Source organism: Mobula hypostoma, chromosome 2 (genome assembly GCF_963921235.1).
Source record: "Mobula hypostoma chromosome 2, sMobHyp1.1, whole genome shotgun sequence".
NCBI classification, from domain to species: Eukaryota; Metazoa; Chordata; class Chondrichthyes; order Myliobatiformes; family Myliobatidae; genus Mobula; species Mobula hypostoma.
The window spans coordinates 199,428,869-199,446,972 of NC_086098.1; the positions used below are offsets into that span (position 1 = coordinate 199,428,869).

The following is an 18,104-nucleotide window of genomic DNA, read 5'->3' on the forward strand; positions in this document are numbered from 1 at the left end:
AAAACTGATGCGTGTCCCCTTGACTTCCCCTTCCTGAAATCCATTTTAATGAGCTTGACAACAGAGGCAAGTATAATACATGACATTCCTGTAAACAAACTGAACATATCTATCACATACAGCATTTGTGGTCATTCCTAGCCACAAATAGATTATCTTCCATGTGATTGTTCTCTTTTTTCATAACTAAACCTACTGCCAAAACAGATCTAGGGCAGATGGTATTTCTGTGGCCCTACACTCATCTCTGGAGCATCTGGACAGTACAGATGCCTACAGCTCTGCTTTCAATGCTATAATTACAAGCAAACTCATTTCCAGGTTCCTAGACCTGGGACTCAACACCTTCCTTTGCAACTGCATCCTTGACTTCATGACCAACGGGCCACAATCAATAAGGGTAGGCAGAAATACCTCTGCCACAATTATCCTCAACAAAGATGCCCCACAAAGCTATGTCCTCAGCCCCCTACTTTACTTCCTATATATTCCTGAGTGTGTGGCCATATTCTGTTCTCAGTTCATCAATGTGAGCCGATAACACCACTGTAGTGAGCCAAATCCAAAATAATGATGAGTTAGAGCATAGGAAGGAGATAGAGAGTCTGGTAACATGGTGTCATAACAAACTTTCTTTCAGTGTCAACAAAACTAAAGAACTAGTCATTGACTTTGGGAAGTGGAGTGTGTACATGCGCCTGTTTACACTAGTGGTGCTGAGGTCAAGGGGTTTGAGAGCTTCAAGTTCCAAGGAGTGAATCTCAGCAGTAGCCTGGCTTGGTCCAACCATGCAGATGCCATGTGCGCCAGTGCCTCTATTTCCTCAAGAAGCTAAAGAAATCTAGCACTGTCATCAATGCGGCAATTTTCATCAATGCACCTTAGAAAGCCTCTGGATGCATCACATCTTGGTATGGCATCTGCTCTACCTGATGCTGTAAGAAACTGCAGAGGGTCGTGGACACAGCTTGACCTGGAAACCAGCCTCCCCTCCATCGACTCCAACTACTCTTCTTGCTGCCTCAGTGAAGCAGCCAATATAATCAAAGACATTCCCTCTTCTCCCCCCTTTCATTGGACAAAATATACAAAAGCCTGAAAGCATGTACTGTCAGGGTCAAGGAGAGCTTCTACCTGCTGTTATAAGACTATCGACCAGTCTCCTAGTATGATAATATGACAATTGATCTAGCACTTTATTATCTACCTGCATTGTACTTTCTCTGTAACTGTAACAGTTGATTCTACATTCTGTTATTGTTTTGTCTTGTACTACCTCAATGCATTGATGTGATGAAATGATCTAATGGATGGCAAAGTTTTTCCACTGTACCTTGGTACAGTTGGCAAAAATAATAAACCAAGTAATCGGATAGAGTGCTGGGTTCAATCAGTTAGATTCCATCCACTTTTATAGGGATAGATATTTATGGTAGACTTTAGACAAAATACTGAAGTATCAATGGACTTCAATTGTTTTGTCACTATCTGTTCCATGTATGGGTAATTTCCACTGAATCCTCTGTCTTATTCTTAATGATATTCACTGCAAGGACCAACCGTTGGAATTGCCTTTAACTTAAAATCACAACATCAAACATATAATTCATTACAAATACCTTCTTTTGAAAATGGTCAAAAATAATTAAAACATATTTTCCCTGATTTTTTTTTAACCATGACCATTACTAGCAATATGCTTTTCAATGCAGAACTGTTTTTGGCTGTGACATCCAGTGTAATTTAAAGACTGAGTGAACCCATTGTTTAGATTCATACATAAATATTGTCAGCTTGGATGAGAAGTGAGGGATTAGCAATATCATCTTCATTAGGAGGAAAAATAACTGCAAAAAAGTCTTAATTTTCAATGGAACTGCTTCATGTGCACTTCATTTATTGAGTACCAAATCCAATTTGATATAGCTGCAGCAAAAGAGGGATCCTTGCAAAGCTACAAGTTGTTAAAGTACCTGGATATCAATCACATGGATTTGAAAACCTCTCTTCATACCTTACAACAATAACCTGCCATGGATAACACAAGTTCAATGTGAAATGTCCACGCCAACCAGATTTAAAGCATCAAAAGAATTAAAGTGACTGTTTTTGAAGTTATGCAATTATTATTAAGTAATTTGGTCATTGGTTAGGCTGCAATAATCCAGCCCAAGCTTTGGAGGTAGTTGGACTAAAAACATGATTAGAAACGTGAGGATCAAACATTGGCCCAGATTTTCAGATTATAGTTTTTTTTTGTAGTACACAAATACTTTACTGTCATTGGATGCCCACTTCACAGGACTCTGGAAGTGTGGCCACCTTTAAAGTCTGAGAAACACTGTCAGGCCATTCATATCATGATATTTGAAAAAGAAATCTTCAGCCTTGTACTTTAAGTCCCTGCCTTTGAACAACTGATGAGAAATTAGGGGTAGAGTTATATAATGACTAGACAGTATTTTTTTTTAAGTTGATTAACTTTAATTTGCAGCAAGGAAAAATGTATCTATATTTGACTAATAGATACAGCTAGAGTACGAGTTTTTACTTGTTTAAAGATTAAAGCTTGAAGCCTGGTAGTAAAAATAATAGCCTTAGTGTATTTATTAATGTATGCACTACTAGTTTGACTCAATCTAGTTAATTCTAGATTAAATCAGGATTATAGATAGCCTTTGGCATATTGTGCATCAATTTTTGCCTTCAATAAACATGGCTTTCAGTCTGGTTAAAATGATCCATGTCCTATCTTGTCCTCATTTTAATATTCTTTGTAAAAGATTTAATCATCCTGATTTGGTGATGAAAATAATGATGAGACTATCAGAACACAGTGCCATGGAGCTTATCAGATCATTATTTTTGTAGCTCAATGCACAAGTCTGGAAGTTGCTGTCCAACGTACCCTGCTCTTTCTCACACTGTGCTACATTGATAACATGGTGCTAGATCGACAAACAACTCCCACATCAAAATAAGGGCATGAGGCTTCTATATTTACCTACACAACACAGCAAAAGTAGTTAAGGGTTTTGCATTCATACGTAATTGAATTTTTTCATAATGGATTGTTTTAATTACCTTAAATAACATTGCCATTAAAAACCTGACATTTCTTGTATTCTTTCCACCTGAGTATAATTATTGGAAATTTTAAAATAGGTGTTTTTTTTTGTTTTCCTTTCTTCCCTTTGCTCTCCCTTACCCCCTCATTTCCTGTATTTCATATTTCTGCTTGTTTGTTTCCCCAAAGTAATAGGGGCATCACTGCAAGGGCCGGCGCTTACACACAGTGGCCATTTTATTAGGTACCTTCTGTAACTCATTATGTAGCCAGTGAATGTATATTCATGGACTTCTGCTGCACATCCACTTCAAAGTTCAACATGTGTGTTCAGGAATGCTCTTCTACACACCACTGTTTAACACATGGTTATTTGAGTTACTGTCATCTTCCTGTCAGCTTGAACCATTCTGGTCAGTTTCCCCTGCCTTCTCTCCTTAACAAGGTGTTTTTGCCCACAGAAAAGCTGCTCACTGGATTTTTTTTTTGTATTTTGCTCTATTCTCTGTAAACTCTAGTGGCTAAGTGCAAGAAAATCCCAGGTCAGCAGTTTCTGAGATACTCAAACCACCCCATCTAGCACCAATGATCATTCCATGGTCAACATCACTTAGATAACATTTCTTCCCCATTCTGATGTTTGAGCTGAGTAATGACTGAACCTCTTGACCAATTCTACATGATTTAATGTATTGAGTTGCTTCCACATGATTGACTGATTAGATATTTGCATTATCAAGCAGTTGTACCTAATAAAGTGATCACTGAGTCTAAAATAATTTTTAAAGATCAATTCATATGCATTGCGTTCTGTTAATATAGACCTTGAATTTTGAGAAATTGAAGTGCACAAAACAGCAAATAATTTACACCTTCTCTGTCTAAACATGGTTGTAAAGTTGGCATTTTCCATTCTTCTTGTAATTGATGCTTCCATCCCGTAATGTGTGGGACTCAAAGGAAATTGAATAACTTTCAAGGCTAATATTCAGTATTGTAGCCCAATTCTGACAGGGACAATTTGATTTGAAGGCTTTTGTTTGGCCAAAGTTGAGAAATCCCATTTCAAATGAAGTTGTCAGTCTTTTGAAAAACCTGTTCATAAATCAGATATTGTAAGAGTATGGCAAGCAGCTTGAAAGTAAGGCCGAAGGCAAGCTCTTTCATTGAACATGCTTTAGAAAAGTTGTGCAACATACAAAATGACCTGATTTTGTGCACTGCATGGGAGTCCTCATGCAGTTTTTTTTCTTTATAGTCTCCTATATAATAAAATTAAAAGGTGAGTGGAAGTGATGGAAGATGGAGAAATAAAATAACATAAAGGAAAAATAACAAGCATGAATTAAAAAGGTAATACAACAACAAGTAAAGGCTGACAGCTTTATACAATTACAAAGGAAAGTCAAAATATACAAAGGAAAATATATTTCAGCAAACTAGAAAAAGTGTTTATCATTTAGTAGATATAGAAATTGTAATACAAAATAGGCATCATGCCAATGCTAACTGTCTATTAAAGCTACTTACTCTATTAAATCTTACTGAAATGTTCAATTAATTCTGTGCTAAATGTTCTTGGCTCAGCTTCAATAATTATGATTAAATTCATATTTTTGCAATTCATGTCTTTTGCAGGGCATTTAAAAACAACAATATTAAGAATATTGTGTTTTATTTTATTTGATATACTTTTGCAACTTTTCTCTAATCCTCATATCTTTTCCAAGGTAAATCTCAGTTGATATATAATCCATTTCTGAATCTGTGTTGTCTTTTGCACCCTCTGCTGTCAGAAGTTTTTTACTACTGCTTTCAGTTATTGTATTTAACTGGCAAAATTGTGGATGGCTGTACTGACCTTTCCCCAACTGTGAATTTTGACTAGGACACAGGCTGTAGAAACCAAGGCTCCTCCTACAGACTGCCTGATGGCCCCTGTGCTATCAGAAGGATTTTTTAAAAAGTTTTCAAATGTATTTTGAAACAGTCAACAAACCTTAACTCCATAAAATGATGAATTCATTAGAAGTTCAAATAAAGTAAAGGATTCATGTACTCAGCTTGCCTATTTAATGCAATTGGCAGCCCAGCTTAGATGACTTAGGCCAAGCTAGCTGTGCCAGCTTCCTGTTGAGCTGAGGGGCCAGATAAGACATATTCTTCTTAACACCTTAAGTTGTTTCGGAATGCATCTGCACACAATGATGAGTCCAGTGACAGTTCATAAGTTGGACCCCCAGTGCATTCTGTACTCCCATCATGCAGTGTGCAGGGCTAGAATGTGATAATATCATCACTGCTGATAGCAGGTGATCACTATTTTCACTTTGGCTGGCAGAGAGACTTGGTCTGATAGTTTATATTTAAGACTAAATTATTCTTTTTACTTCCATTTTTAAAAATTTGACTTTGCTGTTTGTTGAATATGATGTGTTATATTTCCAGTGCTGTAGATTCAGACATGATGTCAGGGGAAGTTGGGTCTGTGGAAAGAACATTTTGTAGGGAAAACTGTCTTCTGGCACAAAACTTGGATAGCTGTCTAGCAGAATAAGTTTTCATCATTTTCTTCCAGTGACTCCATATTCCTTTGAAATTCTGAGCCTAGTAGTGGCATCTTCCACAGTGTGTATACAATGGTGTAGAATTTCCATACAATAATGGTGTGCATTCCTTAATACTGCAGTATTATTTTCTTGGGACTTTTGCACAGATGCACAAAAAGCCTCCACCATTGACCACTCTCATTAATAACATGTCTATGGTGTTCACAAAGTATAATATAAAGATCAGTATGCTGGTTCTTGAGTTCTTTCAGTGTTCTGTTTTAGTTCTGCAATCTCTTCTGTCCCTAATTAAAGATTACCACATAATCTATGGACATTTTGGTTATTAGCTTAAACCACCCATACTCTTACCTGCTTCATTTCTACACAATGTGGAAGGGTTTTGTGTTGTGAAAAGCTTTAATTCTAATATCATTCTACTTTTAAATAGTTTAATATTTATTGATTTTCTCAGAATAGTATCTTTTAACTCAAGAAATATTTTTGACAGCAAAGAATTCTCACTTGATTGAATTTTTTAACAGTAATCTTTACTGAACATTACATTAATTATGTTGTAATGATATACGGCAAAGGATCACACAGCGTTTGGAAACAGCTTCACACAGACATGTTCCAATTTCTAAATTATTTAAATGAGGGTTTGTGTTTATTTTTATTAAGTAGACAAAATATAGTTATAGAGTAATACAGTACAAGAATACTGTATAGTTGTTCAATTTATTTTAAACTCAAGTGCCGTATATGGGCTGTGTACCCCTTCCATCTCCCACATCCACCTGTTAGCAGGGGCCACCATTTCTGATTTGAAACCAGCAGGCAGAAATCTGTTAGCACTTGACACTTTAAAGGAAAAGTATGAGTTCAGATGCCAATTATATGGAGGGAAGACGATGGGTAAACTTAGTGCTGGAACTTGAAAGGTGTCATGTAGTGAACATGTTGCATTTGTTTGTGTACACTTTAACATATACTGTATATTTTCTGTTCTATACCAGGTCAGACAGTTTGTCGTTTCCGTGAACAGTATGCATGTAATGCAATTGGACTACAAAACCGTCAGCAACATAATCATGACAGGACCTCGCACACTGGTGATGGAAGTTATGGAAATGATTGAATGATGTGTGCTTTGTTCAAAAAGTCAGTTGTAGACTACTATATATTGATTTTTGAGAATATATAGTTTCAAACACACTTGCCTAGAAATCAGTGCTGAAGATCTTGGCCAGCAAAACTTAAGTTATCATTTAATTTAATTCCATTCAAGTATGTTAATATTTGTCCCCTGTTAACTTTAACTGTAATTTCTATGTTGAAAATCAATGGTGGGAAAACTTTTTATCTACATCAATTCTGTTTTTGATGTATGTTTATAATTTTTGTTTGCTCACCGTAATTGTGAAGCATGGATTATAGCAAAAACTACTGTTAGTAGGTATTACGAATTTTCTTCAAATTGTATAAGGTTAATTTGTAAAATTTGCAGATCCAATTAAGCGTATTTGTATAAACTGAGCTATTTTACTGGCATCCACTATAACCTTTATTGGAATGTGACACTCAACAAGAAGTAAAGACTTCCTCTCTCTCCTACCCCGTTGCAACGATGTTGGAGCCCAGCCAGATCGGAAGCTCCAAGGTCACTATGCCCTACTACAAAGAAAAAGTGGCTCTGTTCCAAGTTTTCAAGTCACCACAGAAAACAATCCATGCTTATTTGAGCAAGGAGCTGACAGAATTTAGTTTTAACCCATTTCATTCAAAATCGGGAAGTTGTTTTTTCTTCCTCTCATGATGTTATATGCTTAATTCCCAACTTTTTGATCTAGAACAAGAAAATGCAACAAAAAAACTTGTTTTAGGTACCCGTTCCTTCATTTTCCAATTTGATGATCTAACTAATCAGAGGCAGTTGTACATTTTCAATGAAGTCTTCATTTCACAGGCACACAATTCAGAACCCTTATTTGTATTTCCATCCTTGATATCTTTGGGATGAAAAGAAAAATTATTATGTTGCCAAGATCATTCTCATTTTCTCACTACACTGAGTAAAGTATTTCAAGTGTGGTCTTAAAAGTGTAAAGAAAGATTGACCTTTGATTTTATATAGAGGCATTATCACCTCTAGTTCAATTCCTTGATTTGCAGGTGTGAGAGGAAGATCTTTGCATACCCTCCTTAAGCAACGATTTGTGTATGTAGTTGGGATTTTGTCCCTCTGGGTCTTAACTGATATCTGCAGCTCGGCGGATAGGTATCAAGTTCAACAAGGTTTTAGATGCACCTGGTAGAGTGATGGCAAATTAATGGATTTGCTACAGAAACCCAACTGGAACAAGTGTGCAATGGGACATGATACTAGAGTCCATCTATTTTCATTGCCAGACTTCATTTCAACATATGAATCCTGAATCCTGACTCCTGACTAAATAACCCAGGAAGTTTATCCCTTTCAGAGCAAAACGTCTGGTGAATTTCCAGGTGTCCTAAGGGATAAGGAGAACAAATGCCTGCTGGTTCAGTCCTTTAGGCTGAAGGAGGCAGGTAACTGGGTGACTGTCAGGAGAAGGAAGGGAAATGGGCAGAGTAACCCTGTGGCTATTTCCCTCAATAATAAGTACTGTGCACCACTTTGGATAGTGTTGAGAGGGTCACCCTACTGGGGGGAGCTGCAGTGACCAGGCCTCTGACTCTGTGGCTCAGAAAAGAACAGAAGTGAAGATGAATGCAGTGGTGATATAAAATTCCATAGTCAGAGGAATAGAGTCGAGGTTCTGTGGGTGTGATAGAGACACCCGAATGGTATGTTGTCTCCCAGGTGCCAGGGTCAGGGATGTCTCAGATTGGGTTCATCACATTCTAAAGGGAGAGGATGAACAGCCAAATGTCTTGGTACAGTCACCTAGATAGGAAAGGTGAAGAGGTCCTGAAGATGGATTTTAGGAAGCAAGGTAGATAGCTGACAAACAGGACCTCCAAGGTAGTAATCTCTGGATTATTGTTCGTGCCAAGCTCCAGTGAAGGCAGGAATAGGATGACTTGGCAAATGAATGTGTGGCTGAGGAACTGGTGTAGGTAGCAGGAGTTCAGATTTATGGATCAATGGGGTCTCTTTTGGTGAGTGTATAACCTGCAAAAAAGGGGCAGGTTACACCTGAACCTGAGAGGGACAAGTATCCTTGTGGACAGGTTTACTAGAGCTGTTTGGGAGAGTTTGAATTAATTTGGCAGAGGGATGGGAACTGGAGTGATGGGCTTTAGATGGGGTATTTGGTTTACAAATAGAGGCAGTGTGTAGTGAGACTGCTAGCAAGGAAAGGTTGATGGTAAGGCAGAATTGCAGTCAACGGGATGAGTTGCAATGTAAAAGGGGAACAAAATCTAAAAGGGTAAATACAGGACTGAAGGTATACTTGAATGCAGGTAGATGATCATGCAGCATGGTGGGAAATTGGCATGTATGGCCATCAGAAAGCTGTGGCTGAAAGAAGATTATAGCTGGAAGCTTAACATCCAAGGTTACATATTGTATTGAAAGGACAGACAGGTAGGCCAAGGGGGTGGGTGTCTCTGTTGGTCAAAAATGAAATCAAATCATTAGAGAGAAGTGACATACGGTCAGAAGGTGTTGAATCATTGTGGGTAGAGCTAAGGAACTGCAAGTGTAAAAATACCCTAATGGGAGTTGTATGCAGACCCCAAACAGTAGTATAGATGTGGTCTACAATTTACAATGGAAGATCAAAAATGCATGTCAAAGGGGCAATATATTAAGCAGCTTGTCGTGTTTGAGCCCACTAGCTATTCTGGACTGGGTGTTGTGCAATGAACTAGAATTGATTAGAGAGCTTAAGGTAAAGGAACCCTTAGGAGACAATCATCATAATATAAAGAATTCACTTTGAGAAGAATAAGCTACAGTCAGATGTATCAGTATTCCAGTGGTGTAAAGGGAGTTAGAGAGGCATGAGAGAGGAGCTGGCCAAAAAATGATTGGAAGCACACACTAGCAGGGATGATAGCAGAGCAGCAATGGCTGCAATTTCTGGTAGCAATTCAGAAGGCGCAAGATAGATACATCCCAAAGAAGAAGTAGTATTCTAAAGGCAGGATGATGCAACTGTGGCTGACAATAGAAGTCAAAGTCAACACAAAACCCAAAGAGAGAGTATATAATAGAGCAAAATGTAACGTGAAGTTAAAGGCTTGAGAAGCTATTAGAAACCAACAGAAGACATCGAAAGAAGCCATAAAAAACAAAAAGATATGAAGGTAAGCTAGTTAGTAGTATTAAAGAGGATTCCAAAAGTTTCTCCTTGTATTTTAAGTGTAAAAGAGAGGAGAGTAGGTATCGGACTGCTGGAATATGATGCTGGAATTGTAGTAACAGGGGACAGGGAAATAGTGAATGAGCTGAGTGAGTATTTTACATCAGTATTCACTGTGGAAGACAAGCAGTATGCCAGAAGTTGGAGAGTGTCAGGGGGTAAAAATATGTGAAGATGCCATTACTGGGGAGAAGGTTCTTGGGAAAGTGAAAGGTTTGAAGGTAGATAAATCACCTAGACCAGATGTTCTACACCCTAGTGTTCTGAAAGTGGTAGTTGAAGAGATTGTGGAAACATTAGTAATGATCTTTCAAGAATCAAACGATTCTGGCATGGTTCTGGAGGACTGGAAAATTGCAGACATCACTCCACACTTCAAGAACGGAGAGAGACAGAAGAAATGAAATTATAGGCCAATTAGTCTGACCTCAGTGGTTGGGAGGATGCTGAAGTCAATTGTTAAGGATATGGTTTTGGGCTACTTGGAAGCATGCGATAAAACAGGCTGTAGTCAGCATAGCTTCCTTAAAAGGGAAATCTTCCCTGATAAACTTGTGGAAATCTTTGAAGAAATAACAAGCAGAATAGACAAAGGATAATAGTTGATGTTGTGTACTTGGATTTTCAGAAAGCCTTTGACAAGTTGCCACACATGAGTCTGCTTAACAAGTTAAGAACCCATGGTATTATCAGAAAGATACTGGCATGGCTAGAGCATCAACTGATTGGCAAGTGGCGAAGAGTAGGACTAAAGGGAGCCTTTTCTGATTGGTTGCCAGTTACTGGTGGTGGTCCACAGGGGTCTGCATTGGGATTGCTTTTTTTTACAGTATATGTCAATGATTTAGATGAAGGAATTGATTACTTTGTAGCCATGTTTGTGGAGGGTAACAAAATAGGTGAAGGGGCAGGAAGTGTAAAGAAAGTAGAGAGGCTACAGAAGGACGTAGACAGACTGGAAGAAAGGACAATGAAGTGGCAGATGGAATACAACATCGGGAAGTGTATGGTCATATGAAATGCAAATAAGACAAGTTATTATGAGCCCACCAATCCACTACTTATTCAACTAAACACTTTAAAATTCAGAGATTTCGTAGATTTTAAAATAATAGAAATTATGTATAAAGTAAAAAATTGTCAGTTACCACAAAGTATCCAAAGGTTGTTTACAATGAGAGAAAATCAACATGATTTGAGAGGAACATGTATATTTCAAAAATAAAGGATAAGAACAAATGTAAAAAATCATTGTATTTCAGTCAGAGGGGTGAATTTAATCTATGGAACAGTTGTAGTGAGAACTTAAAAACATGCACTACCCTTAAGTTTAAAAATTAGTTAAAAATAATTTAATTAACAAAAATAAAATACATGATTTAAAATAAATTGGAGTAATGTAAATAAATGATACTTGAAATTGGATTTTGTGTAAAAGATTATGAAATTTTTGTTTTGATGTGATAATTGACGCAAAACATGTTGTTGTATAAGTAAGAGGGGTAGGCGTAATAAGCTGTAGCTTCGGCCTACACCCTTTCGGTCTGTTTTAAAGAATATCTATGCTTTTTTTGTTGTAATTTTGTGCTATGAAATCATCGTTGAAAATGATGCTGTTTGTTATGTTTGTACTGACCAAAATAAATTTCATTCATTTATTAATTCAAAAAAAGTATATGTTCATGCGGTTTGGCAGAAGAAATAAAAGCATAGGCTATTTTCTAAATGGAGAGAAAATTCAAAAATCTGAGATGCAAAGAGACTTGGGAGTTCTCCTGCAGGATTCCCTTAATGTTAATTTCCAAGTTGAGTTATTGGTGAGGAAGGGAAATTCAATGTTAGCATTCATTTTGAGAGGACAAGAATATAAAAGTAAGGATGTAAATTTGAGGCTTTATAAAGCACTAGTGAGGCTTGAAGTATTGTGAGCAATTTTGGGTTGTATAAAGGATGTACTGATATTTGAGAGGGTTCAAAGGAGGCTCAGAAAAATGATTCCAGGTTTGAAAAGCTTGTCATATGAGGAGTGTTTGATGGCTCTGGGCCTTTACTAACTGGAATTCTGAAGAATGAGGGGGGACCTCATTGAAACCTATTGAATGTTGAAGGGTGTAAATAAAGCGTTTGTGGGGAGGATGTTTCCTATGGTGGGGGAGTCTAAGACTAGGGGACACAGCCTCAGAACAGAGGGAAGTCCATTTAGAATAGAGATGAGTAATTTCTTTGGCCAGAGAGTGGTAATTTGTGAAATGTGTTGCCAATGGCAGCTGTGGAGGCCAAGTCATAGGGTATATTTAAAGCAGAGGTCAATAGATTAGTCAGGACATGAAGGGATACAGGGAGAAGGCAGGGGACTGAAGATGAGAGAGAGAAATGGATCAACAATGATGCAATGGCTGAACTAAATGGGCCAAATAATTCTGCTCCTTTATCTTATGGTTTTGGGGTAATGGGAGGAAAGCCATAGCTCCTCCTGTCACATGCAAATCTCACAAATTTTGGACCAATGCCTCTATGACCAAAGGCTCCTTCTCAGAGACAGAACCAAGCAGAAAACCTTGCAGAAAGTTGTGAACTTACTGATATCATGTTTAGTGATGCCCTCAACAGTCTTCACCAATTAACATGAAGAAATACCATGAAGAGGAATTGGATTTTCTAGTTCAAGCAGAGCTGGGAATTAAGCAATGATCAACTTTAGTCATTAAAATTGTATATGTTGCAGAGTTGCTTAGTGTTGGGTGCATATAATATTGCTTCAATTTTAATCTCTAGTTTGTCCTTTTTATTTAAATATTAAAATAAAACAACAATGCTTCTATTTGAGTATTCTTTTTCATTGTAAATTAATTAAAAATAAAATCTGTGATTCTTTGCCAACATGAAGGTGAATTCAATCAAACCCATTATTTGCTTGAAAGACTATCAATATTCATGGTCTATAATCAAGTTGTTATTTATGTTCTCTAGTGAGAGGGTATTGTAAATTGTCTGAACCTGTTGTAACATACTGACCTCTCAGTTCTAAATGATTTACTTTGTTTGTTGCAGTTCTGCAAAATGCTTGAATTATTCTTTGTGATAACTGTTATAACTTTATAAGGCCAAAGGATGGTGCTGTGAACAAGTAACTTACCCACCTGAAATAAGATTGAAAGGCTTTGACTGCAATTTTGTCCTTCTGTATTAATCACTGTTTCAAATTGCACACATTTTAATTGTGCTTCTTTGGTGAATGAGAGTTCCAGATAGAGATCAGCCAATAATAAAAAAAATATGTTAATCAATGTAAAACCAGCACTAGAATTTATCCAGAGGACCTATCCATTTATAACACAGTTGGTTACCAAAGCTTCAATTTCAAATGAGTAATAAATATTTAAATAGAAAATGACGTGTGCACACAGTAAAAGTTATTACTTGCAAGGTTTTCCAAATAATTTTAAATGCATCTATAAATCATATTTGCAAAATGATCAATTTGAAATAATTATTAGTTATTAATTGTTAACACTGCACAACATTTCTGTCTTTCCTAAATGAACATGTATAAAGTCAAAAGCTAATAATACAATATTAATGAAGAATATTAATCAGCACCTCAAACGCAGGCTAAGGCAGTGGGTCTGGTCAGGCTCAGCTGGAACTACATGAGGAAACCTAGTCTATTTCTCCCAGGACCTCCTGGATTTTCAGTAATTAATAAAAATAATAAAAGCCGAGTTAAAGAAACTTTCCACAACACAAGTACTTGTTTTAAGGAATTAACTAATTTGGTTCCTACTTATTCAACAATGATAAATGTGAGGGTTTGCAGCTAAACAGAATATTTCAAAAAATTAACAGGGAAATCCTGATTTTAATTAATCAAAATTTCAAGAGACATGAAATTAAGACAAATTTTGAGTATGAAATGCATAAATCTTGATGTTTGATACAAGATGGTTTCTCTGCTCACACAGTGAGAGGGGAGGTGACCCCCAAGGAGCTCTCACTTGTGGTTGGAAGTGCCCTGATTGCCACCTGTGACCCCACTGGAGACGGTGGCAGCTGGGAAGTTTGGCTGGGGCTGGACAGGAATCATAAGGCAAGCTCAAGCAGGATGGAAACCTCCTTGAAGCAGAATGTCAAAAGCTCACTTGATCTTGATTTTCAGTGTGAATGTAGTTCATGAATGTGGAACGTCATTATAAGAGGGGAAACATCAGGTGTGACAATTTTAGTTTTAAGTACATTAACTGCAGATTTTTAACTCTGTCACCTTGAGTTGTATTTATGAGAATGAAGTCGATTTTAGTTCCACGGAAAGAAGACAGGAATAAAGCAGTGTAAAAGAATCAATTGACTTTCATTGCAATGCTCCCCAAGGTGTGCAGGTATTTTTTAAAAGCAAGACCTAAATTGGTAGCTGAAATACACAGGTAAGGTAACTAGTTTTTAAAATGCATTACAAACATGCTGTATAGTTTTGTTCATCTAAGGTATATAAGAAACCTAACAAACAGCCTGCATGTCGAGGATAATTTTATAATGAATAATGCCTAGCTTATTTTGAATAATGTTCTCACAGCTGATCTAACACTGTCATCTTCAGAATATCTATTCTTCCATTAATTATACCTGAATGTCTAATGTTCAAATGCCATTAATTGCGTCATACAAAAATAATCCATAAATAAATGTCAGTTAATGACATTGTTTGTCTCTGTTGATTCCTTTGGTAAGATTTATTGAGTTAATCATTAATGCACTGATCATCTGAAGGATGATTGGTTGGTTGTGCAAAAGCAAATATAATTTTGAAAGATTAATGCAAGCTATTGAAATGAGTAAAATTTAGAATGAAATCTTTAAATATCTTTGTTAAATTTGTAGGTAAGGCTTTTGATTGGCATTAGAATGAGGTTTGAGATAAATGGTCTTAATTTGGTTAATTTTTTTAAAAATTTGTGTTAATTGTAAGCATTATTCTTCTAATTGAGTGTTTTATTAAAACAACTTCTTATTAATATTTTGTGGCATTGTGGTTATATGGACAGGTATCTCACCTGAACTCATAAACAAGAATCATGATCCCACCATGAAATCTGACAAATTTACGTAATTGAATTTGTGACAAAAATACTAAAATTCTTCCTGATGATTGTCAAAAGCCCATCAAAAACATGAATGTTCTTTGGCTGGAAGCTCTGTGAGCTGTGAAGGTGGAAGCCCTATGGCTTTAAAAGCTGTGTGGATGACAGTGGCCTAGTGGGCCTCAAGTCAGCGTGGAAGACAGTTGTCCTTTGTTTAAAGGCAACCCCATGTGTGTAAAGAGGATGTGGCAGACAGAGGACCTGTGGGCTTAAAGGCAGCAATGGGGACAGAATCATAAACACAAGAGATCCTGCAGATGCTGGAAATCCAAAGTAGCACACACAAAAATGCTGCAGGAACTCAGCAGGTCAAGCAGCATCCATAGAGCAGAATAATGATGAAGGTTCTCAGAGCCCAAAGCATCGACTCTTGATTCCTTTCCATAATACTACCTGACCTGCTGAGTTCCTCCAATATGTTATGTGTGTTACTGGGGACAGAAACCTTTCGGTTTTTACTGGAATTATGATGGCAAGTGGACTCACAACCAGTGAGTTAGGGGATATCACAAACTACCAAAACCAGGCAGCACTGGCTAGGTGGTTTACTCACAAAGTTTTTATGGGTGTCTGGTCTTGGCTACAGGCTGTGCAGCCTGAGCAAAGAAGTGGGAGGAGGTGAATGAGGGAGGGAAATGAAGGAGCCATTCTCTCCCTATGTAACTCAATCCACAACAGACTTAATCATCAACAATCCCTTACAATATTTTGGCAAATCTCCTCGCTGTAGCTAATCTCAATTAAAAAAGAATAGGCAATCTAAGCAGCATCTACGAAAATACACAAAAACACGAGAAAGGCCACAGGAAGCTCAGTTAACCTTGGTAAAACCATCCACAAGAACACTTGTGAATTAAGAGTTTTCCCAAACTCATCAAGCAACAAGCTAATATGATCATTCCCTTCTCTATCACCATTTCAAATGTGGGGATAGGTTGGTGTAGGATAGATATCATTGGAGGGGGTGGTACTTCTCAGCATTGAATCTGAAGCCAATGAAGTCAAGTATTAATAAACTAAACATGGTCAAATGAACCACCTGCTGATTATCTCCTCACCACTGCCTCAGCTGATGTACTTCCGTGTGTCAGTTCCCACGATGTTGAATATGACTGGAAAGAAGAAGTAGTAGACACTCCTTCACCATCAATCACTCAGTGTGGCTTGACAGTACGACCAGTGCCTAAACTCCTAATGCTGATGGACACAATTGTCAGAATGGGCTTCTAACAGGTGGTGAGAGAATCAATGTGGAAAGATTTCTTTTGCATTGGTCACACTAATTTTCCTATGGCAGTTGAATATTTACCTTTTGTGATTAAACCACGTGTGTTTTCATTTAACTAGAACAATTCTGTTGGAGATCGGCTGATGTTTAACCAGAGTATTGTTGGATCAATTACACAATATTTTAAATTTAGATATACTAAATAACTACATTGAATTGCACAAATGCACATCACAGAGGCAGGCTCCTTAGCTTAATTAGAGTATATTGAAAATTTTACTTCATGTAAGTCTCATCCCTGTACATGTATCCTTTTCTCCCCCTTCAATGGGACAGCCAATACAAAAGCCTATAAGTTTGTCCCACCTGGCTCAAGGATTGCTTCTATCCCACTGTTATCGAGTCATCCCATAGTGCAAAAAGAGGGACCCTTGACTTCACAATGTACTTTGTTAAGGCTTTGCACCTTATTGTCTGCCTGCACTGTACTTACCCTGTAACTGTAACACTTTATTCAGCACTTCATTGTTGTTTTCCCTTGCACTACTGTACCGCAATGCACTGTTGTATGGAAGTGAATTGTATAGGTGGTGTGCACGGCAGATTTTCACCGTACCTTGGTATAGGTGGCAGCAATAAACTAATTGGCTAATTTTATCCCATCAAATCCCTCATATAACCTAGTATTCTTTTCCTTCCTTAGGGTCTCATCCCGAAATATTGACTGCTTACTCTTTTCCTTCAAAGCTGTTTGGCCTGCTGGGTTTCTCTGGCATTTTGTGTGTGCTGCCTTGGATTTCCAGCATCTGTATTTTTTCTCAAGTTTGTACTACGGTATTACATTTTTCTAGTTTCGTTTTAAAGGCCTGTAAGATACTGCATCAATCACTCTGTGTTGACATGTTCAAGCCTCTCTGACTGAAGAGTTTTGGAGCAGCAATAATGTTTTGTGTATGGCCAGTACATTTTTCATTATTAGTCAAAATGTTAAAATAATCTATAAAGTCTTTATAAGCCTTTTATTCACAAGGCATGTTCCTAAACATTTTTGCCTTTTCTGGGAGTTGTCACCTCATTGTCCTGGCCCTGACTTAGTAAATCAAACTTTGCATTATAAGTCGAACCTGCCAAGACTCCCACAACATAATTCACTACGGAATTGGATCTTGGCAATTGCAGGGATGACTTACAGCAGACTGAAAAGCTTGAGCATGTAAATATTAAGAAAGAGGATGTGCTGGAGCTTTTGGAAAACATCAAGTTGGATAAGTCACCGGGACCGGACGAGGTGTACCCCAAGCTACTGTGGGAGGTGAGGGAGGAGATTGCTGAGCCTCTGCAGAGGATTTTTGCATCATCAATGGGGACGGGAGAGGTTCTGGAGGATTGGAGGTTTGTGGATGTTTTTCCCTTGTTCAAGAAAGGGAGTAAAGATAGCCCAGGAAATTATAGACCAGTGAGTCTTACTTCAGTGGTTGGGAAGTTGATGGAGAAGATCCTGACAAGCAGGATTTATGAACATTTGGAGAGGCATAATATGATCAGGAATAGTCAGCATGGCTTTGTCAAAGGCAGGTCGTGTCTTACGAGCCTGATTGAATTTTTTGAGGATGTGACTAAACACATTGATGAAGGTAGAGCAGTAGATGTAGTGTATATGGATTTCAGCAAGGCATTTGATAAGGTACCCCATGGCAGGCTTATTGAGAAAATAAGGAGGCATGGGATCCAAGGGGACATTGCTTTGTGGATCCAGAACTGGCTTGTCCA

General features: G+C 37.6%; 2 protein-coding genes across 2 annotated transcripts in view; both read left to right on the forward strand.

Moving 5' to 3' along the window:
* LOC134342800 (DEP domain-containing mTOR-interacting protein-like) overlaps positions 1-14,589 on the forward strand; it is a 110,296-nt gene extending 95,707 nt beyond the window's left edge. Inside the window, exon 9 of the mRNA XM_063041384.1 lies at positions 6,636-14,589. Coding sequence (XP_062897454.1) covers positions 6,636-6,761 — 126 coding nt within the window. The 3' untranslated portion in view covers positions 6,762-14,589. The remainder of the gene's footprint in view (positions 1-6,635) is intronic.
* Positions 14,590-17,718: 3,129 nt separating this feature from the next.
* Positions 17,719-18,104, forward strand: part of LOC134342801 (collagen alpha-1(XIV) chain-like) — a 193,030-nt gene continuing 192,644 nt past the window's right edge. Inside the window, exon 1 of the mRNA XM_063041387.1 lies at positions 17,719-17,726. The gene's annotated coding sequence lies outside the window, so the exon portion shown is untranslated. The remainder of the gene's footprint in view (positions 17,727-18,104) is intronic.